General features: G+C 41.0%; 1 protein-coding gene across 1 annotated transcript in view; it reads left to right on the top strand.

Moving 5' to 3' along the window:
* Positions 1-2,940: 2,940 nt before the first annotated feature.
* The window catches only part of TBC1D30 (TBC1 domain family member 30), a 79,418-nt gene continuing 58,473 nt past the window's right edge, over positions 2,941-23,885 (top strand). Inside the window, exons 1-2 of the mRNA XM_036094119.2 lie at positions 2,941-3,499; positions 8,094-8,258. Coding sequence (XP_035950012.1) covers positions 2,962-3,499; positions 8,094-8,258 — 703 coding nt within the window. The 5' untranslated portion in view covers positions 2,941-2,961. The remainder of the gene's footprint in view (positions 3,500-8,093; positions 8,259-23,885) is intronic.

Raw genomic sequence — 23,885 nt, forward strand, 5'->3', positions numbered from 1 at the left:
CCTTTAGTCACGATCAGTTTGAAATCATATTCTTTGAGACCAGTAGTTCTCTCTTATAGCCAATTAATTGGCTTCAGAGCTTCAGGGAACTCACCTGGGGCCTTCCAGTCACCAAGCAGCAGTAATGTAAGGTCCAAAAATGGGCTGCTCTTTGCTAACAGCACTTCTAAGATTCTTTTTAATGAGAATCTCTTTTCATAGGAAAGCAGGTAGTTCGTTGGTCTTTTGTCTAGCTTGATGGGTGTACATCAGTGAACAAAATAGACAAAAATTCCTGCCTTACCGAGCTTACCTTTTACTGGCAGAAGGTAGACAATAAATCAGTAGATGATATAGTATATTGGAAGGTGGAGTATATTATGGAAAAAAGAGAACAAGGAGGGGGAATAAGGGAGGGTAGGGAGCCACAGTTTCAAATAGGGTGGTTAGACCCACTGAGAAGATGATAGAGCAGAGACTTGGCCCTGGTGAGGTAAGAGTCATGTGCATACCTAGGGGATGATCATTCCAACAAGTGCAAGGATCTTGAATCTGTTTTCCTTGTTATCTTTTATTTTGCCAATTTCCTCTCCTCGTGTGATTTGGTACTGATGGGAAATGAGAAATAATATTTGAAGTTCTGATTAATTTAGAAATGTTGACTGCCAATGACCTATTGTGTTTACTGGTCTCTTTCACCATCCTCTTCAGCTCACTTTGAATTTCGTCACCCATAGGTCCTGGTAGAGATACCCAACATGAGGTGCTGAAGACTAGTAATCACATCTCTTACTGGATGGAGTTAGAGAAAGGGCTGGGAAGTCAAATAAGAAAAGAGATCCAGGGGCGCCTGGGTAGCTCAGTCGTTAAGTGTTTGCCTTCGGCTCAGGTCATGGTCCCAGGGTCCTGGGATTGAGCCCCGCATCGGGCTCCCTGCTGGGCGGGAAGCCTGCTTCTCCCTCTCCCACTCCCCCTGCTTGTGTTCCCTCTCTCGCTGTGTCTCTCTGTCAAATGAGTAAATAAAATCTTAAAAAAAAAATCCAATTTCAGTGTTTCCCTTTATGAAAGTCCTGCTTGTTGGAAACTTTGGCATATGAAAGAAGGCTCCCAGGATTCTCTTCAATGTTGGAAACAATAATTAAAAGAAAAAAAAAAGCTCAAAAGACAAAACAAAATAATTTCATTTTTTTCTATTTCATACATTTTAAAATTAAATGGACGTAGTAGTAGTTAATATAGTTATAAAACCTAAAATAATAGTTCTGGAATAATTTCAAATTCTGGATACCTAAGGAAAAAGTTATTAACATTTTGCTTTTCTTATATTAACTCCAATTTCAAAAAGGGTCCTATTGCTCTCTCTCTTTTTACAAGTATTGTGGTGGTAGTGCCAAGAGACATCAGGTTTTTACCTGTAGGGTCAGGCTCTATTATGAAAGTGCCTTGAAAAGTAAAAAGTGTGCTAAACAAACATAGAGCACCACTGTTGTTCACTAGGGGCATTGTGGCTCCTTTTAGAAATATGGCAAATATTTAATAGTGGTAGGAGATAGACAAATATGTATTCATCCATTATGGAATATGTATTTATCCATAATGAAAACCAGACACTTTAAGCTTTAAGAGAAGTTCACTTTATTTTTTGTGATGGGCAGTAATTCAGCCTCTCTGTGCCTGAGCTCCCTCATCCGAAAAGTGAGGATAAAATAGCACTTACCTTTGTAATTATGTATGGCGAGGGATGTTAACTAGACTTACCCTGGTGATCATTTGGAAATATACTCAAATATTGAAGTGTTATGTTGTACACCTGAAATTAACTTTAAAAAAAAAAAAGATTTTTTATTTGTCAGAGAGAGAGAGAGAGGGAGAGTGAGCACAAGCAGAGGGAGGGGCAGGCAGAGGGAGAAGCAGGCTCCCCACTGAGGAATGCGCCCGATACTGGACTCGATCCCAGGACCCTGGGATCATGTCCTGAGCCAAGGCAGACCCTTAACCGACTGAGCCACCCAGGCTCCCCTGAAACTCGCTTAATGTTATGTCAATTATACCTCAATACAAAAAAAAAGTATTTTTTTTTTTTTTACCTGCTTTATAGGGTTAAGAAATAGGATAATTTGTGCAAAGAACGAAGAACAGTTTCTGGCACACAAGGGCTCAAAAACTGAAAATTGTTATTAAATTCACAAAAATACATACAGTGGAGGAGCATCTCAGGGTTCTTCCATTGAGATCTAATGTAAAGATACATCTCTCAGGATATCACGTAAACTTTTGATTTTACTGTCAGAATCAGCCATGCCAATTTATTGGGTTGGTCATCTCATGGACATTTATTAAAACCCTCATTCTCTGTTAGGTCTCATGCCTGGGAATTAGTTGATCTTAATCTAGCACTTTATTTTTCACTGAAGGATAAAACTTCACAGCGTTATTAAATCTCAAGTACATGCCAAGTCTTTGGAAAGGTTACTGTCAGAAACTAAGAGCGCCTTGAAAGGCGCCCAGATCAGGTAGGAAGGTGGGAAGGGCTGGGCACTGCGCCCGGACTATGAAGGGAGCTCCCGGCCTCGGCCTATTGAGTGGCATTTAGAACTCTCCCCGGCATGATTTCTAGCTGGTGGCTGAATAGGATGCAGGAGTTTCTGCCCTCTTTTTGAGTTAAATCACGTGCTTAAAAGTGAAGGTGGCAGCGGCCAGAGCGCCCTCCCCCCTCCGGCTGAAGGCTTCATCCTGATGTATTCTGGCCACATCCTCCTCCTTGACGCGGATCAGATAGCGCTCCCAGGAGAAGTGGGGCCTCACCTGCTGCAGGTGTCCCAAGGTAGTCCGGAGGCGTGGCCGCACCCCCACCCCGCCCCTCCGCTCCTCCCGGCCGGGAGCTGCGGGGCCGCGGTGCGGGTGCCGGCAGCCGGGAGGTCAGCGTCTCGGGGATCTGGGGCCGGCTGGCGAGGCGCCCGGCCAAGGGCACCCCCGGCGCCGATGAGGCCGCGCCTCCTCCCGGAACTGACCCGCGCGGCAGGGCGGGAGGAGCGGCAGGAGCGGGGCTATCGCCCGCCGCGGGCCATGGAGGGCCTTCTCGCAGGCGAGATGGGGCGCCCGGAGCCCGGGGCAGGGCCGGACGACGCGGCGGAGGAAGCGGTTCCCGGAGTGCCCCGAGCCCCGTGCCTGCGAGGGGCGCCCCCGGCGGAGCGGCCTCGGGGCTCCCAGGACTCCTGGGAGGCGGAGGAGGACCCGGAGTCCGGCGAGCCGCGCGACGGCCGGACGAGCCGCACGGCGTCCCTGGTGAGCGGGCTGCTCACCGAGCTGTACAGCTGCGCGGAGGAGGAGGAGGCGGCGGGCGGGGGCCGCGGGCCCGGGGGTCGCCAACGGCGCCGCGACAGCCTCGACAGCTCCACGGAGGCTTCCGGCTCCGACGTGTTCCTGGGCGGCCGCGGCAGCGCCGGCGACTCGCGCGTGCTGCAGGAGCTGCAGGAGCGGCCGAGCCAGCGGCACCAGATGCAGTACCTGCGGCAGAAAGGTGAGCGCCGCGTCCGGGGGACTCGGGGGCTGCGGGAACCCGACCCCGCCGCGTCCGCCCGCGCTCCAGCGCTCACCGGGGCGCCCCTGGCCGAGCCGCCGAGCGCTCAGGTAGTACGTTTGGGGCGTCTCCTCCGACCCGCCGCTAGTGCCCACAGTGTCCCCAGTTCATGACTAAACTTAGTTCTTATTGCCCCCCCACCCCGCCCTCATTCCCTCTCGAGTTGTCCGGTGGAACCTCAGTGGGTGGGGGTGGTAGCGGCAGGTCTCCACTCCTCACCCCTACTTGTGTTTGCGGAGGCCCAAAGGGAGAGGCAGTCCACCTTCTGACTTCACCAAAACAGCTGTTAGGGCAGGTTTGGAGTTTCTGATACGTGTATCAGAAGTTACCTAGGGGGCGCCGGGAGAAGAGAGGCGACTCGTGCGGCGGCTGATTTTTTTTTTTTCCTTTCCCTAATCCGCCCTCCCCTGGCTACAGTACTAGGATAGTGTTTCACTAGTGAGGCAGAATAAGCCGATAATGCAGTTTCTAAGCAGAGCGGATGAATTCCATTTCTGCCGGCCTGTCTGGTTTCGGGAAGCTCACTAGGTGGATGTTCCCCCCGTCGGTGGAGGATTAGTGGAGGGCCCTACTGTGTTGGCACTATCACAGGATTTGACTGCTGGTACCTTGAGTTGGAAAGGTCGATCTGAAAATGGCCTTGCTTTTGGTGGGCAGAGGCTAATTTGGTATTTCTTTTGTTATCAGACTCTGATGCTCACGTCCTAATTGAGATTTCCACCCCGCCCAACGGTTCCTAATAGTTTGCCTTTCAGGCACTAACACGGTTATTACAGTTGCCCTTTTTATAGGTATATCAAGACTTCAATTTACAAAATGAAGTGGGATGTGGAAAACAGATGCTAGGTTCTTGAATTAATGTCCTTGTGCTAAATTACCAGGAGAGGGAGGAAGGAGAGGATACTATAGAATGGTCTCTCGACTCCTAATTGTAATCAGTCTAGCTGGTGCCAGCGAGGGGGAAAAACACACACACCAGAGAAGGAATAAATCTGTCTGCTTTCTCAAATCTATGTAAACAGCTTTCAACTTCCTATTTTGGCTTCCTAGCAAAGGTTTTTTTTTTTTTTTTTTTCCCTCCCAGCTGATTGTTACAAATGGCTTCCACCTTCCTCCCCCTGCCTGGGACTTTGCCTGGAATAGTGCCATTTCATTTTATACAGTTATTTGGTTGTTCTCAGAGTGTCTGTTTATGCCAAGAGTTCCCTAGGGCAATAGTTCTTTCAGAATCCAACAAAGTCAATTTTGAGGAATTATGATTTGGCTTTCTGTTTTTACAAGGCTGTTCACTTTTCATTCCTGAGCAAATTCTGGGGATTGGTAATTTCCTTTTGGAAGAGGAAATTTGGCAAGCTAAATTGTAAAGAAGAGGTAACAGTACAGCTTTGCACGTGGATTTCAAACCAGTGACCGCTCTGTTAATTCATAAGACCTCTAGGAGTCTGTTTTTTCCAAGTCTCAGTCTTCTTGTTATGGTTAGTTGCCTGCTAACCTTTTCTTTCCTTCAAATGAACCCTATTAGAATGAACAAAAGTGCCATATTCTAATAGTCTTACACACAGACACCCCTTTATTGATGAAGATCATTAGAATACTAAGAATAAAGAAACAGGTTGGAAGCACCTGAAAACAGCTGCCTGCATAAATAATTTTATAGTTTATTAGATTACTTGATTTTTTTTCAGGGTCAAAAAATGTCCCTGCTAACATAATGCTTAGTAAGAATTTCATATAATGCAGATAACTGGTGTGTTAATTCACTCTTCCCTCTATTAGGAATTTTGCTGTAGCACCTATTTAAAGATATTTAGCATGTGTAGGTCCTTCACTTACGTGCGGTGTGAAAATGATTTCTCAGGAAATCTTGGCTCTCTTCTCAGCATTTTCATAAAGGAGGTGGACTTTGAGGTCAGAATGCTGGAGCTGAGAGCCTGCCACTCTTCATTCCTAGCTGTGTGACCTTGGATGAGCTTTTTAACCTTTCTGTGTCTCATTTTCCTCACTTACAGATGGGGATAATAATAACATCTAACCTGAGAGAGGGCTGTGGTGATAATTATATAAGTTAATGTCTGTAAAATGCTCAACAAATGTTAGATAGTATTTTTATTATTATCGTATACACCAGAATGCCTTAGAGAGGAGGTTCTCCACTCCTTGTCAGTTGATGGTCTCACTTTTGCTCATTTATTTAACACTCTTTTAACAGCAAAAGTGGCTGATGTGGTGGGGCATACAAAGATAAAGCAGATATTGCTGTAGAAGACATTTCTAAACTCACCTCTGAAGATTTTCCCCATATTGCACAATACATATAATTCAGAGAATCACAGAGCTGTAGGTACCTTAACAGTCACTAAAAATGACTCTTTGTTGGAAGAAATCTATAATGTAAATGCAAGATGTTGATATTCCTACCCTTTTTCTTTCTGGAAGGAAAAATTTTAAACATTCAAAGAAAGGCTCTTTGCTCTATGGAAGGAATCTAGGAATGAAGAGCCCTCTGATCTCCTCTTGCAACTTGTTTCCATATGTAATTGTCCTTAAAGCACAAATATTATCATTTAATGTAAATGTGCTCTTACTTCCCACTATATACCACCATGTTTAAACTCAAGGTAAGAGAAATAACTGGCCTTTGTTCTCTTCCTCATAATAATCCCTTATTCTTATTTTAGTGTTCTTTATATTGATGTTTATAAAGACTATTCACATTTGTTTCTCAGAATAATCTTGTATGCTAAGCAGAATTTGAGACTCAGTACTACCTTGCCTAAAATCACAAAGATAGTTGCTTGATCCAAAGGGAGTTCTTTTTAAGGTCAAATGCATTTTCCATGATGTGGTCAAATACGACTGCTGTTAAAGGACCCCCCTTGCCCTTCTGTTATACAGACCCCTGAAGTTCATTTTCTTTGATCTCTGGAAATTTTTTTTTTTTTTTACTTTTGAACACTTCTTTTGTTCTCTTCTGGTCCCTGCTAGTTTCTCCAAATCCCCTTAAAAATGAATGGATCCAGAGGCTCCTGGGTGGCTCAGCCGTTAAGCATCTGCCTTTGGCTCAGGTCGTGATCCCAGGGTCCTGGGATCGGGCTCCATGTCGGGCTCCATGTCGGGCTCCATGTCGGGCTCCTTGCTCAGCAGGAAGCCTGCTTCTCCCTCTCCCACTCCCCCTGCTTGTGTTCCCTCTCTCGCTGTGTCTCTCTCTGTCAAATAAGTAAATAAAAAAAATCTTCAAAAAAAAAAAATGAATGGATTCAAATCCCACACAGGACATTTAATGAGGGCCTAGCCAATGCCAGGTTGAGTGGAAGCTTCTTGCCTGACTGGCAGGTCACACTGTAGTGACTAGTGATAATATCAAGTGACAAACAGGGGTATTGGATTGCTCAGTTGGTTAAGTGTCTGCCTTTGGCTCAGGTCGTGATCCCAGGGTCCTGGGATGGAGCCCCGTGTTGAGCTCCCTGCTGAACAGGGAGCCTGCTTCTCCCTCCCCCCTGCCCCTACCCCTACTTGTGCTCTGTCTCTCTCTCTATCAAATAAATAATAAGTTCTTTAAAAAAAAAGTGTGACAAACAGAACTCCCAAACTGTAATGATTATTCATATAAAGATTGTCGATAGTTTTGATTCCCAAATCTTTTTTCACTTGTGGAAAAACAGCTGTTGGGAATATTAATTTTATGAATGTAGAATTATCCTTAATTTATCCGTTTAAAGGAAATGTATTTTCTATCATATTTGAAAAATTGCTGTGTTTCTAAAATGAAATATTGTACCTAATAGTCAAGCTATTGGAAGACTGTATATTTAAAACAAAACCAATATTGCTATATTCATCTACATTAGAAAATGTGGTTCTACTATTTACTTTTAACTGATCATGTACAAACATGTGAGTGCTTTTAAAAACATTTGTTATCAGCTATTAGGTTTATCATTGATGTGACAGACTCAAAAGGATTCTTTTCTTATAAGCTTACCATCTGAGCACTTTAATGATACAAAATATACATGCCAATTTTCAGCAATGGAAGGTAAATTTGTAACCAGAGCTAAATATGACAAGAGTCTTTGCTTACATGTTGCAAATAGCTTCAGGGATGAAATTTATCTTACAGTATTTGTTTCAGTGACAGGGCAGGAAATGGGTGAGTGACTTATTTGATCAGAATATCTCAGCTGGGTGCGCCTGTGTGGCTGAGTGGGTTGTGTCTGCTTTTGGCTCAGGTCATGATCTTGGGGGTCATGGGATCGAGACTCCCTCCTAGGGGAGTGGGGGGAGTTTGCTTCTTCCTCTCCTTCTGCCCCTCCCCCCCGCCCCTGCTCCTGCTTTCTCTCTCTCTCAAATAAATAAATAAAATCTTAAAAAAAATAAAAAGAATATCTCAGCTGAATACATACACGTAATCCTGGGTGAGAACCCAGAATTACCTGGTTTAAATGGATGTTCTAGATGTTTATCCTATGGTTAGTATTACATTGGAATTTGTATTCCTCTCTGGGTATTTATTTTAATTTTTCTTTACTGATAGACACGAATGAACTGAAGACAATCCTTCGAGAGTTGAAGTACAGAATTGGCATTCAGTCGGCAAAGTTACTTCGGCAGCTGAAGCAAAAAGACAGGCTTCTGCACAAAGTACAGAGAAACTGCGATATCGTGACTGCATGCTTGCAGGCTGTGTCCCAGAAGCGAAGTAAGTGCGGGAGTGCGGCTTAGCCCTTTTGCCGCATGCGTCTGGAATGTTAGTGGAGCTGAGCCAGTAGTCATGTTTTTGACTATATTGCAAAGTTTTAAATGGAAGCTTATAGGATTGGAACTAAGAACTATGAACAACTCAGTTTCGTAGTTATTCGGTTGCAATGTATAGTACCAGTCTGATGTTACAAACTTAGTTTTCTTATTCTGGATTTGAAGTAGCACTTCATTTTGACAGTGGTTATTTTTACCTGATGCTAAATAATGACTAAAATCCTTATTTTTAGAATTACATCAAAGAGACACAACCTAAAAGACATATCTTTGTTCTCTTATGCTGCGTCACTCTAATAAGTGCATTAAAAATTGACTTAAAAGGACACTTTTGTAACAGGATCTTACAACTTGCTTTGAAATCTAAGAAGGACAAAATATTTTAACAAATTAAATCTGTCTCATGGGTCATCCATTCATAGCTAAGAGCTGCATGGTTTGTTAATTGAGTTAAAAGTGTTAAATCCCTGACCCACGTTAAATTCTAGATACAAAAGCTTGTGAATTAATTTTTAAATTCTCCATGCAGTAGTTTTATGTTTTATTCTGCTAACATGTCCTTATTTTTGTTTTGTATTCTTTATTAACATGCAGCATGGCCGAACAGTATGTTCAGGTATGGCAAATAGAGGCACCAAGGATGTTTTGATAAAATGCCTGTGACAGCTTTTTAGGTGCATGTGAAAGTTAGTTGCCTTACTTTGTTTCTTTACCCTGTCACATTTTATATATAAAGTGATACCTTTTACAGTTTTGTTTTTTTTTTAATTCCAAGTTAAGATGTGTTTGCTTTCATAAAGCAATTTTCAGGGCTTCATTAGTTTCAGATAATAAAAGGAATGGCTTAAATTCCATTCTTCTGTTTGTTATTAAAAGTAAATACCATGTTTTCTTCCTCCTGTTTTATTATACCACTTTTTGTTATCCCCAAATTATTACTCTTGCTGTTTACTAAAGAAGGTTTCAAACTAATGTATATTAAACAGAATGTTGCTTAATTATCGTAATGATATAACGGTCCATACAGAAAGCAGGGGTGTCATTGAATAGACTGGTTTTGAATAGGGTTTTCTCTCGAGCCAGGTACTTGTCTGAAATAGCTAGAGAAGGAGGATACAGATGTAGATACACGTACACATCTATGTATATTTATATATGTCTATCTACAAAAAGTTAGCATGTGTTGTATTTGATATTTTTCCATAGATTCTGATGGATTCCCAAGTGTCTAGTAAAAATGCTGTTATTTTCCCCTTTTATTTTGAAATAACTTGATTTTTCTTTTTTTCAACTGTATTTTCATCTATCCATTATTATCGTTTGTACCAGAAGCACAGAGTGTACCAAAAGCACGAAGTGGTAAATGCATGGAGTTTGGATGTGTGGGGAAGTCTAAGGGGGGATGGAACCAGTGTAAGGGGACAGAGAGGGACGTCTGACTGGCACAGGATCAGGGGTTGATAATTACCAGGGACTCTGATAATCGTTTAGAGTTTGAATTTACTTGACTGATAAAAGGACTGGCATTTGTGTCTTTTTAGAAAAATGTGTTCACAAGCACCTAACTCAATTTGTGAATTTGTGAATGCAGTCTTCCTGTATATTTTAGAGCTTGTCTCTTTAAATCTAGCCACGATTTTGTATTTCAGAGAGTATGGGCTTAATGCCTCTTAACCTCGGGAGTTCAATTATCACCTTGGTAATAAGGCTTAACTAAATGGAACAGAATGTTTTTTGTTGAATTAAGAAAGGACAGTGGATCAGATTTATCATTCTCATCATATGATATTATATTAGGATGGAGACATTGTTCAAAATTTGACTGAATAGTTATTTCTCCAGAGTTTAGATGTTTTGTGACTAAATGTCTGATTCCTGTAGTTGCACATTTTGCCTCTTTCCTCAAAGTCAACTAACAGATACATTTGATTAGAATTCTAAAGAATTTAGATTTCACTATTTTATACTGAATAACTGAGCTTTCATTTTAGTAGTGATTGGCAGTGATGCATTTAAGAACAACATGCGTGTGGATTTGTTTTTAATACGCAAAAGTCCAGATAACCCCCATTACCCCCTCTATATATGGATCCAGTGCTTATAATTCTTTCCATAAGTGATGTTCCCCCTTCCATTATGTGTTATAATATAAAACTATTTTAATCTTTAATTAAAATGGGTCATTTCTTGTTGATACACCAAAGGGGATATAGTGATTTCATAAGTAAGTGTGGATTATGAACCAAAATGACTAGATTGTTTTTATTTTGAACACGTATGATGTAACTGCCTGGATTTTATAGTTTCCTATACCAAGCCTTATGGTAGAATCCCTTTATTTTAAAACAGGGATGGGGTTAAGAAGAGCAGGATCACTATTTGCCTTCTAGAAATGCAGATTTTCTCCCTATATTTAACTAAGGATAACCATGGTATAACCAAGTTAATATTAATAATAAAATTAATGATAAGAATGGTAGCAGTGGTCACTGTTCGTTAGGTACGTGGAGTTGTGCAGGAAAATTCCACCTCCCGGCTTCAAGACAATGAGAAGAATAAGATGAATATTTGGCCAGGGGTTTGATTCTGATGTTAAGATTTCTAAGTGATTTGCTTATCTTATGATTTAACTATTTTTTCCTGAAGACAGAAGGGAGGCCCTTTTAATTATCAGCATTTCCTAATTTTACAATTTTCTGCATTGGTGTAGTAAGTACTTAAGTTATTTATGCTGGTGGAGTTTGTGAAATGGTAGTATAAGTCGAGTGATAAAATTTAGCTGTCAATGGAAAACTGTGGTAAGAGAAAAGGATGGAAAAAATGTGAACATTCATGGAAGTATTGTCTTTATTTTAGCCTTGCCAGTAAGTACAGGAATTTTAAACAGCTTACAGCCTCATTTGATTGATGTGTCTACTCTGGCATCTTGAAAATAATGTAATTAAATCTTGCTATCTATCATAAATGCCTGGCAGACACTGACACTTGTCAAAGAGTCAATGGTCCTTGTTCTTCTTTTCCTATGTTTGTCTTCTCTAAAACAGTACCTTGTTCTCTGCTGCAAGAGAAGGAATTTGTGTGGCTCTGAGTTTGGTGGCGTTGACATTCAACATTTTCCGCTAAGAAACAATTCTCTGTGTTTTTAAAACAAATTATAAAAGTAAATGCATTAAAAAAAAAAAAAGTAAATGCACTCAACCAGCCATTCCACTCCTAGAGAATTGAACGTATGAATGTTCATAGCAGCATTATTCGTAATAGCCCCAAAGTGAAAACAACTCGCATGTCTATCAATGGATGAATGGATTAACAAAAGTGGTATATCCATATAATGGAATAGTATTCAGTCATAAACAGGAATGAAGTACTGATCCATGTTACAACATGGATGACCCTTGAACACATTATACTAAGTGGAAGAAGCAAGACACAAAAGTCCATGTATTGTATGCTTCTATTTGGAATGTCCAGAAGAGGTAAATCCATGGAAATAGAAAGTCGATTAGTGGTTGTCAGGGGCTGGGATAAGGAGAATGAGGACTGATTGCTAATGCTATGGGTTTTTTACTGGGGTGATGAAAATGTTCTGTAATTAGGTAGTGGTGATGGTTATACAATTTTGTGAATATACTAGAAATTGCTACATTATACAGTTTAAAAGGGTGAATTTTATGGTGTGTAAATTATATCTCAATAAAAAGTGTTAAAAAAATAATATACTCCTTATGGGAACTTTGGAAAATACAAAATTATAAAAAGAAGAGGCAAAATCATTTTCTAAAGACAATCTTTTTATAGTTCTAAATATTTATTCAAGTGTTTTTTTAAAGATTTATTTATTTTATTTTGAGAGAGAAAGAGAGGGAGCACGAGCAGGGGGAAGGGTAGAGGGAGAAGGAGACAAGCAGACTTCCCGCTGAGCAGGGAGCCCGAAGCCGGGCTTGATCCCAGGACCCTGAGATCATGACCTGAGCCAAAATCAAGAGTTGGGCGCTTTAACCAACTGAGCCACCCAGGTGCCCCTCAAGTCGTTTTTTATACAAAGTTTTTCCAAAGTCAGTGTACTAAATAACATTTATGTATCCTGCCCTTTTCATGTAATATCACAAGCTAGTGCCATTGACATAAATTATCCATAAATATAACTTTGAATGATTAATGCACTGCTTTTCAGTCTATCATTTTGTGTTGTTATAACAATGTAATAGTGAAAAATCTTTCAGTCATGAGTACAGAAACACAACTTAAACTGATTTAAGTGAAAAAGGAAATTGATTGGCTTATGTAATTAAAACTCCAGGGATGTGGCTTCGGGTGTAACTAAATCAGATACAGCTGCTCAAATAGTATCTTTAAGACTGATTTCATCTCTTAGCTGTGCTTTCCTCTGCACTGAATAACACCAAAATGGCCAATATAGCAGCTCCAATTAAGCGACCTTACCTGAAAGAATGGACCTCTTTTTCCATAGTTCCAGAAAGTTCCATAATTCACTTTCCTTAACCTAGCTGGGTCACCTGCTCACTAAAAATCAATAAATATTTATGTAAGAAGGTGGTAAAGTGATAGTACTATAGGAAATTAAAAAAAAAAAAAAAACAGGTAAAGGCAGATTTGGAGTAGCCAACAATTGGTACTAATGTTGCCAGTCTTAAATTTTAACTATTCTAATGAGTGTTTGTTTAGTAACTGTGTGATTTTTATTTTCATTTTGCTGAATACTCATGTAGTTCAGTACCTCTTCATATGTTTATTGGCTGTTTGTCTCTGAAGAAAAGGATTGCCTACTTTTTCTTATAGATCTGCAGGAGTTTTAAAGTGAAGTTATTTATTTTAGATAGAGAGAGAGAGGAAGTGCAAGCTGGGGGAGGGGTAGGGGGAGAGGGAGAAAATCTCAAGCAGGCTCCCCGCTGAGTGTGGAGCCCAGCACCGGGCTCCACAAGGGGCTCAATCCCATGACCCAGGAGATCATGACCTGAGCCAAGAGTCGGATGCTCAACCGACTGAGCCACCCAGGTGCCCCAAGATCTTTTACCTCTTTGCTTAGGGTTTATTCCTAGGTATCTTACGGTTTTTGGAATATTTACAGTTTTCTATGTAGAGGTCTCACATATCTTTTACTAGATTTATTCTTAGATAGTTGAGGTTTCTTGATGCTATTTTAAATTGGTATGTTTTAAAAAATTCATTTTCTATTTGTTCCTAATACATAGAAATATGGTTGTTCTCTGCATATTGACCTTATATCCATCACTCTTACTTTTTTGTTGTTGATTCTAATTATCTATAAATTCTTTTGTATTTTATATTTTTTGAATTTTTATTTTTTAAAATATTTTATTTATTTATTTGAGAGAGAGAGAGAGAGAGAGAGAGAGAGAGAGAGCACAAGCTGGGGGAGGGGCAGAGGGCGAAGGAGAAGCAGACTTCCCGCTGAGCAGGGAGCCCAATGTGGGGCTCGATCCCAGGACCCTGGGATCAAGATGAGCTGAAGGCAGACGTTTAACCTACTGAGCCACCCAGGCGCCCCTATTTTATTATTTTTAAAAGATTTTTTTAAGAGAGGGGAGGGGCAGAGGGAGAGAGAGAGACAAAATGTTAAGCAGCCTCCATGCCCAGCACAGAGTCTGATGTGGGGCTCGAACCTGAGCCAAAATCAAGAGTCAGGTGCTTAACTGACTGAGCCACCCAGGGGCCCCAAAGATTTTATTTTCTTTTAAGTAATCTCTACACCCAATGTGGGGCTCAAACTTACATCCCTGAGACCAAGAGTCACATGCTCCATTGACTGAGCCAGCCAGGTGCCCCAGTAAATTCTTTTGTATTTTTTAAAGAAGATAACCTTTATCATCTGTGAATACTGTTAGTTTTATGTCAGTTTTCATTACCATTCTTTCATTTCTTGTTCTTGTCTAGTTAGGACAAGGTTAACCTCAAACTGGTTAGGACCTCCAGGATAATGTTGAATAGAAGTAGTGATAATGGGGTGAAATTTTTATCTCAGGTACAATCTCAGAGGGAAAGTTTTTTTTGCCCTATCATTTCATTAAGTACAATGCTTACTGAAAGTTTTATGTAGAAATCCTTTATCAAATTAAGGAAATTCTCTTGTTCAATTTGCTAAGACGTTGAACTTTATCATATATTTTATTGCTGTATTGAGATAATATGTTGAATGTTAAAACAACTTTGCATTCTTGCAAATATCCTGACAGAGTCATGAGATACATGTACATATATATAGACATACATATGTATATATGTGTGTATGTATATATTGCTGGATTTGATTTGTTAATATTTTGTTGATGATTATTATGGCTATGTTCATGAGTGACAAGCCTGTAATTTTACTTTCTTATATTGCTCTTGTCAGGTTTTTGGAGCCTCATAAAAGAAGTTTCAGAATGTGCTCACTTTTTCCATTCTTTGGAAGAGACTGTTTAAGACTGGAATTATTTCTTTCATGTTTGATAGAATTTGCTGGTAAGGAGTGCCTGGGTGGCTCCGTTGGTTAAGCGTCTGCCTTTGACTCAGCTCATGATCTCTGGGTTCTGGGCTCGAGCCCCGTGTTGGGCTCCCTGCTCAGCGGGGAGCCTGCTTCTCTCTCTCCCTCTGCCCCTCCTCCTGCTCTCTCTCAAATAAATAAATAAAATCTTAAAAAAAAAAAAGAATTTGCTTGTAAAATATTTGGGCCTGAAGCTTTGTAGGAAGGTTTTAAATTATGGATTCAATCTAAAAAAATAATTATAGGCTTATTTATATTTTCTATTTCTTCTTGTATCAGCTTTGGTACATTATATAGAATTTGCCCATTTCACATAACTTTTCACATTTATAGGCAGAAAATTTTAATGACTATTTTTGGGGTTTCTTTGGTGTTTCAAGATATTAAAACAATTTCACTGATTTAAACAGGAATTCGATTACTACTTAAATTATCTTTTATTATAGAATGTATCATCATAAGAGCATTCTAACACATATATGTGTTAGAAATAAATTTAAAAAAATAAAGTCCTATGTAAGTGGATATCTACCTACCAAGACTGAGTAATAATTACTAGCACATTAGAAGCTCCTGAGTGCTCCTCCCTGGTTGAAATTTCCTCTCTTCCTCACATCTGTGTTAATCATTCCCTTACTTTTCTTTATAGCTTTTCTAACTCTTGTATACATTCCTAAACAATGTATAGTTTTGAGAAACTGAGTAGCAAGCCCAAGTCTGGTTGTACAGGGAAAGGGTAATTAATGTTGCCTCTGTTAGATAAAGGCTCACCAAAGATAAACCAGTCTCTGGGTCACAGCCTGGTGTTGGGTTCCCCTGAGAATGCACAGGACCCCCTTCTGGGGGAGCCAGGGAGCAAGGTTATAAACGAGTCCTGTGGCATCTTTTGCTGAGTGATCAGCTAAGTTGGGGGAGTGGCCTGCTTTTTATTTTTGATTCAAAGCTGACCGTGGCCTTGCTCTTGCTTGTATAAGTAGGTCAAAGTAGAACACTTTTGTGGGCATGGAGGGGAGGAGAGAGTGAGTGCTTCGTCAGCGCATTGTGAGATAAACAAGTACAGATGAGAATGTGGACCTACTCTCCTAGGCATTCTGTCCTCGAGTTAGAAAGATGGTCCAGTAGCAGGAAGGATCTTGTGTTGACTGCCATCAACACAACCGTCACTTGCTACACTCTGGACTGGTTGTGCTCAGTCTGGTGCACAGCTCTTACCTTGGGATTTCCCTTCCCTCTCTTTGCCTCTCTCCTGTGTTGGATCTTTTGTTCCCTATGTCCTATGTTTTCTTCTTTCCTGATTATTCTTTTTATATCAGTGCCCATATCCCCTTGAGCAAGAGTGCCTGTGAAGTAGAATTTTGGAAATTGTGCAGGAATGAAAATGTCTTTATTAGATCCTCACTTTGACAACTCTATACTTGCTCTGTTGACTTCTTGCTTCCATTCTTGCTCTGGAGAAGTCTGAAGCCTTTCTGATTCCTCATCCTTTGTCCTGGATTGTTTTGTTTTGTTCTTCTTCTTTGAAAGCTTGTGGAATCTTCGCTTTCTCCTTGGTGTCCTGAAATCATCATGTTCATGATTATGTTGCTTGGTGTGGATCTGTTTTCACCCATTGTGCTGGGCGTAGATAGACTCTTTCAGTCGGGCAACTTACATCCTTCAATTCTGGAAAATTTATGTGAATTATTTCTTTGATGCTTTTCCTCCCTCCTTTTCTTTTTCCTCTTTCTGGAATTCTATTTTTTGGCTGTTGGAACTTCTGGACTAGTTCTGTAATATTCTTTATTTTCTTCTTTTCCATCTCTTTGTTTTTGGTGTTTTTTTTGTTTGTTTGTTTTTTTGAAAGATTTACTTATTTATTTTTATAGAGAGAGCATGAGTGTGCATGAGCAGGAGGAGTAGAGGGAGAGGGAGAGAAAACCTCAAGCAGACTCCTTGCTGAGTGTGGAGCCTGACATGGGGCTCGATCTCACCACCATGAGATCGTGACCTGAGCGGAAACCAAGAGCCTGACACTTAACTAACTGTGCCACCCAGGCGCCCTTTTGTTTTTGTTTTTTGTTTTTTGCTTTACTTTCTTGGAGACTGTCTCAACTTTATTTTCCAATCCTGTTGAGACCTCTTTTTTTTTGTGGTTCTTATTTGAATGTTTGTTTTATATACATAGTATCCTATATATATAGAATTCACAGATTCATATATTTTCTTATTGCCTTAAAGATATTAATGATAGAGACTAAAACAGACAAACAGAAAACAATTTGGAGGAAACAGATTATATAGGGAGGAAAGAAACTTTCAAAACTGTTATTATATTTAGAGTCTTTTCTCAGATATCTAGTAGTCCTTGGCTGTCTGCTTATAATTAAGTGTCAGAGTCTAAAGTAATGACTTGGGCTCTGAGCTGTCCAGTAAGGCTTATTGATTTTGAGCTTCACTGAAGGGTCACCTGGATGGGCCCCCAGGTAAGTATCTTCAGGTCTTTCTTTTGGGACTGCTCAGATTCCTCAGGGAAGAGTGCTGACCTCCTGCTTGGATGGTGAAGGTCTGTGTGGATAAGAGTTGGGGTCTCTGCATTCAGCAGTCAGCATGCAGGTGGTCACTGAATCCCTTTGTTTTAGGTAAGGTACTCACACTCAGTTGACGCTCCAGCAACTCCCTACTTTAACCCTCTTTAGAAATGAAACCTTCCAACTCTTGTAGGGATGGGAGAGGAGTAATTGCCCAGCCTCACAAAGTAGAGGAGAGGACCTAGGGAAGCAATTGTTTCTCGACGGCTTTCTCCACGTCTCCTTATTAAGCCTCCTCAAGAGCTGGCTGCCTATCTCTGAGTGTTTTGTGGAATATGTGGTGTAATAAAGCTTTGCCCTGTCAATTTGCGATTTTGCTTTGTAGGATCTGCTAAGTCAATTTCTGCCTGTCCATGTGCTTTTTCAGCTTCAAAATTCTGGTGTTGTCTGTTTCTTTTTTCCCTGGTCCTTGTAGGTTATGATAAAAATCCCCATACTGTGTTTTTAGTGGGGACCAAAATTACATGCAGTTTTTTTTCAGTCTTTCTTCTTAACCCAGATGTGCACATTCCTTTTTTATGAGCTCATTTGTTTTGATAGGTGAAAAGAAATCAGCATTTTTTTTCCCAGTTTTACTGAGATATATTTGACATATAAGGAAGTTAGCATTTAAATTAAGATAGATTTGCCTTACTTATATTTGGAACTTTGTGGCATAATTGTGAATGTTGGCACAATTTTGTTAATACTGATAACAGGTTTAGGTATGTTTTAATATCTAATTTGCAGCTTGGTCTGCCCTGAAGTAACCTAGTAAGGATTTGACTAGATGAAAGAAACGGGATTGTAATTGCTTACAATATTTTTAGCCACAGTTTCCTCTCGTTTTCTTTAAACTCTTTAGTGTCTTGCAGCTAAGGATTATTTTTTTCTGTTTTGTCCTAATTTGCTTGTTCTTATGCATACTGCAAGTTTGTATAATATTTGAAACAGTAATAGCTTTTGAACCTCCAACTTCTGAGAGATTCTTGTGGCTTTGAAAAAAAAAGCAGTAGATGTTTCTTGTGAGCCTTTACAAAGGGAACTGGCTTTTATAAAAAAAGTCTGAATCTCAAAGTTGTAATCATTTAGAGCCAGAAGAGAACTTAAACCTGATTTCTACTTACTTCCAACCTTAAGGTTGAGCAAGGTGAGGTGTGGGGGAGTTGAGAGCTTTGCTAAAATTCACTCAGCTGGTTGGTGACTCGGGAGTTCCCTGGTTGGTATCCTTGCTGTCAATTATGACAAAAGAAAAATATATATACAGCCAGCACGGGGAGTTCTCATTCTCTTTTAAGCTTTCTTAAGAGCAGTATTAAATTTATGTTCTCTGTACAGTAGACCTCTCTTATCCATGAGCGGTAGGTTCCAAGACCCCCAGTAGGTGCCTGAAACCACAGATAGTATTGAACCCTCTATGTTCAGTACTGAACCCATCCATACCTATGATAAAATTTAATTTATAAATTAGGCATAGTAAGAGATTAACAACAACAATAATAAAACAGAACAATTATAACAATATACTATAATAAAGGTTATGTGAATATGGTCTCTATCTCTCCCTAAAAATATCTGATTGTGCTGTACACACTCTTCCTGTGATGATATGAAATAATACAATACCTGTATGATGAGATGAAGTCAGGATATGATACATCAGGAGCATTATTTGCTTCTGGACCATGGTTGACTGTGGGTGATAGAAAGCGAAACCACAGATAAGGGGGAACTTCTGTGTGGTCTGGGCTTGAATCCCACTTCTGCCACTTACTAGATGTGCAATCTCATGCAAGTTTCTTAACACCCCTGTGCTTCAGTTTTCTCATCAATGAACAGGAGATGATGATAATACCTACTTCAGAGGGTTATTATGAGAATTAAGTGAGTTAAAGTATGTAAAATGGTTAGAATAGTGTTGGCTATATTATTTACTATTATGCCCATTATTGTGGGAAGGTTTAGAGACTGCCTTTTCCATCAGCATTTGGATACTCACCTTTTTAAGGCAACTGTGAAGGTTGCTAAAGCTCCTCACATTTAAAAAAACCAATGTGGGGAGGGGGGTGCCTGGGTGGCTCAGTTGGTGATCCTGGAGTCCCAGGACCGAGGCCCCACATTGGCCTCCCTGCTCCTCCCTCTGCCCCTCCCCCCACTCGTGCACATGCGCTCTCTCTTTCTCTCAAATAAATAAAAAATCTTAAAAAAGACCCCAGTGGGATGGGGTTATTGGAGGAGGAGACAGCAAACAGTCATCATTAAGTTTTTTACATTTTTTAGCTTTTTGGGAAAGGAGAGCTTACTCTTCTCCAATAACATGCAAGGGGAGTGTTCCTCTTTTATGTGTTTCGGTTGGTAAGAGGATATGTAAACATGTTTTGGGGACACACATTATATCTGAAAGTAGGCAACTGCCTGTCCTCAATAGGAGCAAAGATGAAAATCACCAAAATCCTCCTTGAAACATCTCAAAGAACTAGGATCAGAAGCATGATAGACATGTGCCATGCGGATGAGCATAGGAGGGTTGGGGAGACATTTCAGGCAGAGATATTGGTGCAGAGACTGTGAGAGCTTCAGGTATTTGGGAGACATTTAGTCCTCTAGTGTTACTGGATGTAAAATTGGAGGCTGGAGGTCAGTGGCAGAGCTTGAGGCTGGAGTTTACATGGTGTCCTATAGCACCACTGCTGAGCACAAGAGTGATGTGGTTGGATTTTTATTTCAAGGGTCACTTGGGCATGAGTGAGGAGCCCAGGCCGGAGAGGGTGAGTGGACACCAGGAGTCTCGGGAGGAGGCTGGTGCAGTAGAGCAGTAGAATTGGGCCCTGAGAGAAGGAGCCCTGGGAATGGAGAAAAGGCAGTGAGATATTTAGGACCGGGAGGGTGGTATGAGAGGAGGAGGAACCGGTAAGGCGTGGGGGGGATCGGTAACTGCCGAGACCCCCGAGGGGCACCACGTGGGGGCTGCTAGGGAGGAGTGTGGAATGGCCAGAGCACAGAAGAGCCCACAGAGGAGAGCCATGGGGGAGAAGCTGGTGGAGGACAGAGACAGTTTCACGGAGATGCAGTTTTAGCTTCTAGAGAACAGTTCTCAAGAACTACAGTAAAGCACCTGTGGTGGTACATATAATTACTATGGAGAAGTCAAATAGGAAAATGATTGAAAAGGGCATTGGATTTTGCCTTTTTAAAATGATGGAGAGGAGTGTCCGTTTCAGTCGAGTGGTGGAGACAGAAGACACATGACACTTGGTTTATACAGCAAGGGTGTTATATTCTTTCCAAAGTTTTTTGGTGATGTGATGAGATGGGTTGAGAACTAGGCTTGTCCTGACTTCCTTGTATGGAGCCTTTTCTGTGTGGTCTTTTGTTATTATTGATTAACCTTTTCCTCCTCTTAACCCCACTATTCCCTATCCTTAGTTCTATCAAAGCACCAATAATATATATATATAAAATATATATGTATATATAATATTTATGGTGGTAATTTGTTTCTTTATACATTTGTTTATTTCCTTCTCCCCACCATTAGACATAGATCCCCTGAGGGAGAGGCCGTATCATTCACCTTTTTATCCTCAGCATCTGTTACAGTGTTTGGCATTACAGCGGAGCTCACTGAAGCTCTGTTGGATGGATGGATAGCTGGGTGGGGGGTTGGATAAATTAAGAGGCTGGATCAGAGTTACCGTGCACATGTGAGGCAGGCGGCTCGGTGATGGAGAGAAACAGGCAGAGTAGGCTCAGAGCTTGTGAACAACAGTGCATATTTGGAATCATCACTTTGATAGATGGGAAGGGGACTGATTAGGAAGGAGCAGTATCAGGATTGCTGAGATTGGAACTTTTTAGTTAGTAAATGTGCAGAAATTTTGTGAAATTATAACATCTTAGAATTTTGGAGCTAGAGGGTTCCTCAGAATTAATCAGTGTCACTGTTGTTGAACACAGGACGCTAGTGAATGTGAACTGCCTTCCTAGCTAGATTGAAAGGTATTTGAGAGTTTGGCTATTTGGCAAGTACGTATTTATTAATTGATAATGTTAATGTAGTCTTAGCCCTATGAGTAGAGAAAAATTAGGTTATATCATACTAGTTAGAAGGAAGGTCTGAAAAAATGTTTGAAAATTTATGTATCAGGCAGCAGGACAATAGCAAATACAGATAATTCAGCTGTATTGTCTTTATCTCCTTAACAGCATTGTGAAAGTTTACTTACCCGATTCTAAATATGACTCTAAATAGAGTCAGCATCTGACTCTATCTCCCTCCTCAGGATGTCGGAAATTTTTTCCTACCTGCTTCTTGGTGTTTTTGTCATGATTTTTACTTTCGATGGGTTATATATCATTGAACAATAATATAACATCATTTTTTTCCCCTGGTAATTGCATGAACCGGTAGGTGTTAGCAATGGACTCTATAGAAATATATACATATATGTATATATATCTTAAATATTTATTTGAGAGAAAGAACATGAGAGAGCACATGAGCAGGGGGAGGGGCACAGGGAGAAGGAGAAGCAGACTCCCAGGGGAGCAGAGAGCCTCATGCAGGGCTCGATCCTAGGACCCTGGCATCATGACCTGAGCTGAAGGCAGCCGCTTAACCAACTAAACCACCCCGCCACCCCAGAAATATATTTTGATATCCTATGTTGGGAAAGAATAGCTTATAATGAATGCATATCATAACCCATGCCTAGCCTTTTAGACGGGGCTTTTTTTTTTTGAAAAGATTTTGGTTATTTATCTTATTTGAGAGAGAGAGAGAGAGAGAGAGAGAGAGAGAGAGAGAGAGCGAGAGCAGGGGAGGGGCAGAGGGAGAGGGAGATCTCAAGAAGACCCGGGCCTGATGCCACCACCCTGAGATCATGACCTGAGCGGAAACCAAGTGTCCGCTGCTCAACCGACTGAGCCACTCAGGCACCCTAGACAGAGCTCTTTTTTTGGTCTCATTCAGCATTGCCTCTCAACACGATTTACAAAAAGGCGTTCCACTAGAGCAACATCAGAGTTTGCCATTTGGCCTGTGATCCCTCCCATAAGGTTTCTGATACGTATGAAACTTGTAGATGGGCGCTTTGGTTTTTTGCCTGTCTGGATCCTTTAGCTGAAAGGGTCTCATTCTCAGATCTTGCTGCCACTATGCAGGCTGGCCAGTAGAGGGCAGGCTTGCTCCTTTCCCTGATCGGGGGCTTGGACCCACCTTCCCGCCCCTCTCCTTCCTGTCTCCGTCTTTCTCATATCCAGCAGTTTTCTGATTTGTCAGATCACACAGTTTCCAGAATCAGTATGTAATATAATTAAAGATGAATGGAAAAAAGGCACAAAAGTCATTTCTTTGTTTTCTCCACACAGCGTGACTCTTGGGGCAGATCTCTTTCAGCCCACGTTGGTGGCCTTCTCTGAGTTTTTTTTTGCCCTAATTCTCCCAAGATCAGCCACAGAAAGTTTAAGGCACTCAATCTTTGACCCTTATGGTTTTCAGGTGTTAGATGATGACTCTTAATAGAACATTAAAGGGGAGCCTGGGTGGCTCAGTTGGTTAAGCGTCTGCCTTCGACTCAGGTCATGATTCCCAGGACCCTGGGATCGAGCCCCACAGTCGGCTCCCTGCCCAGTGGGGAGTCTGCTTCTCCCTCTCCCTTGGCCTCTCCTCCTTGCTCTTGCTCTCTCTCTCAAATAAATTCATAAAATTAAAAAGGCTTCTCATGTTTCATTCCCACACCAAGGTCCTCAATGCTTCAGCACTCCAACAAAAAAATTTTATGGAGCCAGTCTGTACACATCCATAGTAATAGGTTTTGTTGCTGTTGTTCTTGGAAAGATGTGATAATAATAATCCTCCCTTTTAGAGGAGGAGCTAAATTTGTGAACCTTATTGGACTGTGAGTTTGGGAGTCCTGGATTCTGTTTTTGATATTACTATTTTTTTCTGCAGGTCATCCTGCTTGCCTGTTTGTAAGCACAGTGTTCTTCCCAGGGACTTACTGGTGACTCTTCTCCAAGGTGTCTCATTGAGAAAATATGTTTCCTCTTTCGAAGTTTTACTTGGTGTATCTGGGAGTGGGGAGGATTCACCCCATACCAGAAAACATAACAGATTTCTTGGGGGGTAGTGACCTCTTCTCTCTGCCATCCCAGCCTGGCCATTTTTTAATTTAGTTGCAATTCAATCTCTAAGTTCTTTTTTTTTTTAAGATTTTATTTATTTAAATAAATAAAACCTTAACCGACTGAGCCACCCAGGTCCCCCTAAGTTCTATCTATAAGTGAACGTTGAACAATGAGTAGAAGGCATCTCTATTATAGTCACTGTTAACAGTCAGTCCCACCGGTGTGTGTAGGTGAACTGTAAAGTTTGCTCCAGCTGTGTGGACTCCTCAACTTCAGTATCCAGTGGTATCTATGCCCTCTCTGTCGATGGCTGGGACCCGGCTCTCTTAAACTTTCCCTGCACTTGGATTTTAGTCTGTGTTTTACTTGAAACCACATCCACAGTGTG

Source organism: Halichoerus grypus, chromosome 6 (assembly GCF_964656455.1).
Source record: "Halichoerus grypus chromosome 6, mHalGry1.hap1.1, whole genome shotgun sequence".
In the NCBI taxonomy this organism is placed as follows: domain Eukaryota; kingdom Metazoa; phylum Chordata; class Mammalia; order Carnivora; family Phocidae; genus Halichoerus; species Halichoerus grypus.